This window comes from Medicago sativa, chromosome 3 (assembly GCF_051527215.1).
Source record: "Medicago sativa cultivar Bolivia chromosome 3, Bolivia_mono, whole genome shotgun sequence".
NCBI lineage: Eukaryota > Viridiplantae > Streptophyta > Magnoliopsida > Fabales > Fabaceae > Medicago > Medicago sativa.
The window spans coordinates 70,707,212-70,714,345 of NC_140751.1; the positions used below are offsets into that span (position 1 = coordinate 70,707,212).

General features: G+C 31.0%; 1 protein-coding gene across 1 annotated transcript; it reads right to left on the bottom strand.

Moving 5' to 3' along the window:
- Positions 1 to 2,203: 2,203 nt before the first annotated feature.
- Positions 2,204 to 3,336, bottom strand: LOC146939747 (uncharacterized). The gene is made up of 4 exons (XM_085749816.1): positions 3,276 to 3,336; positions 3,023 to 3,157; positions 2,495 to 2,907; positions 2,204 to 2,392 (listed from the first exon to the last, which is right to left on the bottom strand). The coding sequence occupies exons 1-4, from the start codon at positions 3,334 to 3,336 to the stop codon at positions 2,204 to 2,206; spliced, it is 798 nt and encodes a 265-aa protein (XP_085605942.1).
- Between the last annotated feature and the right edge of the window lie 3,798 nt (positions 3,337 to 7,134).

Here is a 7,134-nt window from a genome sequence, read left to right on the forward strand (position 1 = left end):
CGCAATCAAAAGCTTGATAGATTGGAGTGTTACTTTTCTCACTTCTTAAATTGATAAAAAAAACAACCCAGCAGCGCAGTTTACAGTTGTTTGACTTTTCAGCGGCACTTAAATATCGTTGGACACTCTTTAGAGTGGTTCAATCTCTTTTTAAATCAATTTAACCGCTAAAAAGCCCATGTGCTAACTTGTTTAACTGAAGGCAAATGCAAGAGTATTTCTTTTAACACCCTCCTACCTTGTTGTGCTACCTTCAATTTTTTTATTACTCCCGTTCAATATATATAAATCGAACGGAAAAAATACGCTTTGGATTATATAATGAACCATAACAATATATATGCATATATTCACTCATTTCCCATTTTTGAAATTTAACTTTAAAACATCCAAAAACCCCAAATCTGAATCCTCCCTCACTATGTCAAATTTCAACCAAACTTGGTCGAATTCTTGATATTTAAGACATTTTGTACAAGTCTGCCAAGAATCAATATCTTACGAAGAAAAGAATGGAGTGTTATGATCACCCTCTTGTCCACCCCTTGTGAAAAAGAATTCCATAGCACACTGTTTAGGCAGACTAGAACAAGTAAGAAAGGTTGGTTCTTTGAAGGATCTTTTCCAATTTGCCTATAGTGTCCATGTTTCCTATGTTGGCTTTGAATGTTCTTCTGGGACTTCCCTGTACAATGGCCATCCTTTGTTTGGCGGATCTTTCTACATTTGGTCCACTTGAAGATGAAGAGATGTAGTGTTTTTGGAAGGCATGCCTTTGAGTGGGTTTAAGCATTAGGAATTTATTCCTATTCTTATTTTAGTTAAATTGGCTAGATAACCCGTCTTGTGGCTATCGTTTTGTTTAATCTTGACTTAATCAATGACATTATGTATTAACGACTGCGTACGATGTTTTGGACAATAGTATATGTTATACGGGTTTTCATTTTGTTATACTAGACCATTGACCCGTGCTGCCGCACGGGTCTACCACATAGAAGTTAATCGAATCAATGAAAATAATGTAACCATACATAGCCGATAGAAGTTTTATATCATACATAACAAAATGAAATGGTAGTTAACAAAATTGAATAAAATTGAATACTTGTTAACAAAATTGCACATAGCCCTGCACTGCTCGATCTTAAGTCACATCATAAAGAAAAATGGAGAGCATAAAAAAAAAGTGTCATTACCGTAAAGAATGGAAACAGAAAATTTAACAAAAAATATACTGCATCAATTTTTTTCGTGATGCAATATTTGTTGTTAAATTTTCTGTGCATATTGATGCAAAACTTTTTCATATAGCGTGACAAATGTGTTTAATATATTTTTTTGTGGTTATTTTTTCTTATTGGAGCATATTTGATATATAGCATATATAGCATAGTCGATTAACTTCTCCGTTTATTAAGTTTTTCGTGACCAATTGATATAAGTTCATCATAAATGCTTTTAATAGGTAGTAATTGGTAGAGTAATTAGTGCATAATGCATAAAAGCAAATTTTATAGGAAAATATGCAAGTTAAAAGTTTTCAATTGTCATTGACTACGTTTTCAAGCCATTAACTACGCTCTTAATTGCCATTAACAGTGCGTCATTCGTTGTTAATTGCATTAAAAGTGTATTATTCGTTTTTAATTAGCATTAAGTAAGTTATTCGTTTTTTAATTAGCATTAACTATGTTCTCATGGAGTAATTCAAATTTGATTTCTCATGTGACGATATACCTATTTTGTCGGTTTCTAAGAAATAAATATGTTGATCTCTTAAGACCTTATATTGCAAATCAAATGGCCTTTATCGTCCTTGGTTTGAGACATGATCATTACATAATTAATCAAAGAGTCATGATGACTATTATTATTATTTCTACAAATCGGTGACTGTATTTTTTTCACTATTTTTATTCTAGTTTTAGTATTTGTTTAGATTGCAACAATAAGATGAACTTATTTTGGTTTCTTTAAGCAAATATAATTAATATGGTTTTCAATCGCAATATATAAAAGTCTACAATAGATGAAAATAATGAATCAACCAAAACATAGCATCCTTCAATTGAAAATAATAAAAACATATCAAATAGGAATTACATGACATTAGATAGCACATAATCAAAACCATCAGACAACTAAAAATCAAATGTTCAAAATAGGAATGCATTGGGGGCCAAAGTTTTTGCTCCAAGCCTTAAGCCTTCCACTCGTACAGATTCCTTGCGGTGCAAAACATTTTCCAATCCCCTCCAAACTTGATTTCGTCCTTGTCAAAAAGAATGACCACATTGAACAACCAATGATGTCCGCTATCGTCAATAATTGCCAATTCTTTGCAATTCTTGTCAACGATGCTATCAAATACTTTAGCATAGGAGAAAGTCTGTGTAAAATAAGAAAACAGACACATATGAGATCTTATAAATAAATCGACATTGCAGATAACAAACTGAAATATGTGACTAAATCTATAAAGATTTTATACCACTTGATCAGATGTTACATCTGCAAGTGTTAACCATTTGGTGACACTAAATTTAAAACAGTCGCATATGTGGGGATAAGGAGCGGGGTAGTCGATCTGGACAAATTCAGGTGCTGCATTAGGACCGTAAATTAATTGTGCTAGCCTTAAACGTAAAGGAGGGATATAACTCGGATACTTGATTTCATAGTTATGGCGATCGTGAACCCGAATCACAAAAATTTGATGGAAAGCATAAATCAGAGATATCCAGCCACCATGCTCTAATTTATAGGCCTTGTTCAGTTCTTCTATTCCATGAGAGAAATACAGTTTTCCATCATATTTATCCACGACAACCTCAAATTTATTGAGTCCTGGATCGATTAAAGTGACATTCCTATTCAACTCATTGCCTATCCCGCTGTTGAGAGCTGTACCCAATATCAAATGCGTATGTATTGGAAACATATATCAAAATAAATCAATTATGCTCTTTATAGCAACTAAATAGCATAATATTTTCTTTCTTCTATTTTACTTTCTAACAGTATGATTGAGTTCCAGGATTTTTTGTATGAAATACCTCGTCTGGGTGGTACTGCACATGATATGTGCGCCACTTTAGCTTCAGCAGTTGCATAAATGCAGCATCTTCAACGTGATACTCCCATAGTGCAACATCTGTGAAGGAACAATGTTAATATATTATTCTGTTCCATAGCTACGGTATATTTCACTCATCAAAAAATAAGAGTAATCAGATGATATTAACATAAAGTTTTTATTATACAAAATATACATGAGCATGAGTATAGAGCGAAATCCGTGATATTTTTTGCGGTCGTAAGGTCTAACGTCATAGAATTACAGGATCATATGTTTTTTTAAGGCTTTGATTCGAAAATATGCACCAAAGTTATAAGGAGAAGACAACATTTTATAGAATGCTAATTAATGTGAATGACCATTGTGCTTCTATCGGTAGTAATTCTCATTCATTGCGAAAATTAAAAGCAATTAATTACCAGCCTATTTTATAGAAATATTTAAAGTAATTCCTATTTAGTCGAAATACTTTTTTTTTAGAGAAGTCGAAATACTTTTTGGACAGTGGCATATCATTTTATTTAAAGCAATTAGTTATAGCAATTTAATTATAGTTAATGGCATATAATTTCGACTTTATTTAAAAAATGTATGTGTGAAACATTGTAATGTCAGTACGAAGAACACCTTTTGATCAGCAATTAGTTAGGGGATTGTTAACCGACTTTATTTGCATTAAATACGTCTTCAATTGCATTAACTAAGTAATGTTAGAGAAAATTTGTAGACTTTGAATCAATGGATGTGATCAAGTGTGAAAATAGAGGTTGAACGGATGAGATTAGATTAGTCATTAGTTCATGTTTAGGAGGGAAAAATGCTAGGGATTAGGGCAAAGAAGGGTGAATTAGGGCAAACATGATAGCCAAACAAGTCTAGCTTTTATAATAAAGGATGTTCTATTTTATTTTGAACAATATTATGTTTTATATGTTGAAAAATCATGTGAAACCTTGGTTCGAATTATGCAATCCGAAACAATATTGTACGCATTCAAAAAACATAATCTGAAACCTGTAAATATATTGATGCCGAGAGTCTTTAAAATATTGTGTATTTGAGGCTTTGACATGTTTTGGATTATATAATGTGAACGGTAAATACATGTTTTTTTTGTTCTCAATGCTCTAACAATTTTTGTGGTCTACGACGCACATAAACTTCCATAAATTAGTGTGTTTGGTTCATTTGTCATTCACACCATAAAACCATGAACATGCATCCAGTAAATATGAACACCAACCTAGCCACATTGTACTACAATATGGGAAATACAATCTTTTTATAACACGTGTTGATGTTACACTATGTGGCTTGAAGGACCAGGTGGACCAAACTAATGTCTGTCTCAACCACAGATACCTATGACATGTGAACATTGTTGAGAATCGTCGTCAATCGACTTAGATGGCCATGTTCGGTTCACCTAGACAAAACTCTAAAACGATAATGATGTGAGAACCATTCTTTATATTTGGCCAGTATAGTTCATAGGGACCGATCAAGTTAGACACTACACTGACAAGATTTGTTTATGATATTCGAGAAAGTTTGATTCGACCCAAGATATATAAAGAAATTAGAGCATACATGCATAGACCCCATGTAGAATTTTAAAATTACTTTTTTTTTTGTCTTAATAATTTTAAAATTACTTCTAATCCCAAAAGAAGTATATTTTTTTTATGGACCAAAAGAGGTATATGTAATTAGAAAATATTATATATGTTTATTGTCTTTTTGTGTGTTGGACTGAGCGGAGTGAGAATATGTAAATGACTACACACATGGATGCACATGAACAACAATCCCTTATTTATTAATTACTTTTTCTTTTAACAAAATTATTTGTTGGTTACTTGTTTTTTTTTTTTTTTGTTGGTTGGTTGTATATCGATAAATTCGTACACAAATTTGCAGTTTGATGGTCAAACATTTGATATCTTGCCATTTTAATATGGGTAATTTGCATATTCGAACAGTCATGCATTACTATTCACATGAAGACATGTGATATATATTTTTCATTACAAACAAAAGTTAAGTGTACTATTTATATGAATGGAATCTTCTGCTGTTTGTGTATTGACTAATATTACTATAAGATGCGCAATAGACTTTTTTTTTTCTTTCCCCAAAGCAACACAGTATAATATTTTCACGGTTTCTCTAATCTTACAATTTTCTTTTAAAACTTAAACTAGTCCACATAAATAATTGGCACAATGGAACATAAAACTTTGAGATGAGTGCATTCTAATGTTTTAAGTCAATACCATCAAGTTAATCTAAATGGGTTAAATTCATCTTTAAGTTGAGTCTCTTGTATGCTTAGCATTGTTGTTTGTTAAATTCATCACCAATTTTGAATGAATGACTATGTTTCTTTGTTCAAGTATTAAGTTGATAAATTCGTAAAAAAAAAGTATTAAGTTGATGAGTTTTTTTTTTCTGTTGACAAAATTAAGTTGATAAGTTTTTTTTTTTTTTTGACAAAATTAAGTTAACAAGCTAAAGAGTTTTATTTTTATTAAACTAATATTAATATATCCAAGTTGATAAGTTTTTTTTTTTTTGACAAAATTAAGTTAACAAGCTAAAGAGTTTTATTTTTATTAAACTAATATTAATATATCCAAGATCATTATGGAGAATCAAACAAAAGAAGCACATAATCTTCTCTAATCATTTTTTCATAACATTTAATCATTAGAATGTTTAATAATACATAGAGTAAGTGATCACATTCACATATACTCAAATTTGTTTGATAAGATTAGTCCCTCTTTTTGTCCCCTCAACAACCTTTGTGACTAAGCGCAGGTTGGATTTTTTTATTCAACTTTGAGAGTAATCACTGCCGTAATGAATGGATACAAGGGCAAAGCCAAGTGAACAAAGAAAGATCGTATCAAATTGGTATGCAAATTGTGCTTATAGTATTTGATCAGAGACAATAGAATAAATTAAATGTACTAATTAATAATTTACCACATGATTCTAGATTCTTCTGGATTTGACAAATTTTCAATGAACCGTTTCAGTTTTTCATTTGGAATATATGGATTTGATATGCAATATTTTGTTGCATTAGCAACCTACATTCATTTAAAAGGTTTGACTGGTCAGTAACTAGAACAAAGATTATAATAGAATTTTGTGTAAAAGATTTATGCATGCCATGTGATTGCAAAATATGCTTAAAGTTCTGGGCAGTATAATAAGGAGTACATCCTTCAATCAATCTTGTAGATTTGTGTTTCACCGTTTATGGTACAAAGTGGATTTGACTCATTAGTAGTAATTTAGTATAAATTGAATGATTGAGAAATTAATTTAAGGGTCTTGTTAATGAGTGCCCTCGGGGCACTCTTTAAGCATGCTAAATTAAGAAATTATTCTTTAAAAATGTCAAAGTTTTCAATTTTCAATACACTGATTACACAAAATTCTCTAAAAAGTGTTTTTTTCTTATAAATGTGACCGGAGGGAGTACCATTTAAGGTCCTTAACCAGTGCCCCGGGGCACTAGTTAACATTTCCCTTAATTTAAATAGCTCATCAAGTCCCATGATCCCTAGGTATCGCATGTCCAAAGTTATTTGTGTTGTTGAGACAGTTGACTAGGTTATGTGTTACTCCTGTTGATCTTTAAGACGGTCACATACTCTCATATGATGTATAAGTCACCCTATAAATTATTAATGACGATTACTTGGTATTTTTATTCCATATGATCTTCACTAAATTATTAATGTGTATCTCATATGATTTTTAAGATGGTCTTAAGTAAAAGTCACCCTAGGGAAGAGTATATTGAGAATTCTTAATTCCATATGTGGAATTTTGTTGATTTTTTTTTCATTTGATTTAGATGTTCTCCTAGTTTTCTATGGACATGCGATAATTAAATGATGTTCAAACAATTATAGAAAACTAAAAACATAACCGGATACAAACACTCTAAAACAATCCCTCAAAAAAAAAAAACACTCTAAAACAAAAATACGAAACCACAACTAGTAAATCTAAATGAAACAAAAATCAACAAA

Coding starts and splice junctions, on each gene's coding strand:
- LOC146939747 (XM_085749816.1), bottom strand. CDS start 3,336: ATGACGTTAGACCTTACGACCGCAAAAAATATCACGGATTTCGCTCTA. Junction 3,158..3,275: donor CGCTCTATACTCATGCTCAT/GTATATTTTGTA, acceptor GTTCCTTCACAG/ATGTTGCACTATGGGAGTAT. Junction 2,393..2,494: donor ATGTAACATCTGATCAAGTG/GTATAAAATCTT, acceptor TATTTTACACAG/ACTTTCTCCTATGCTAAAGT.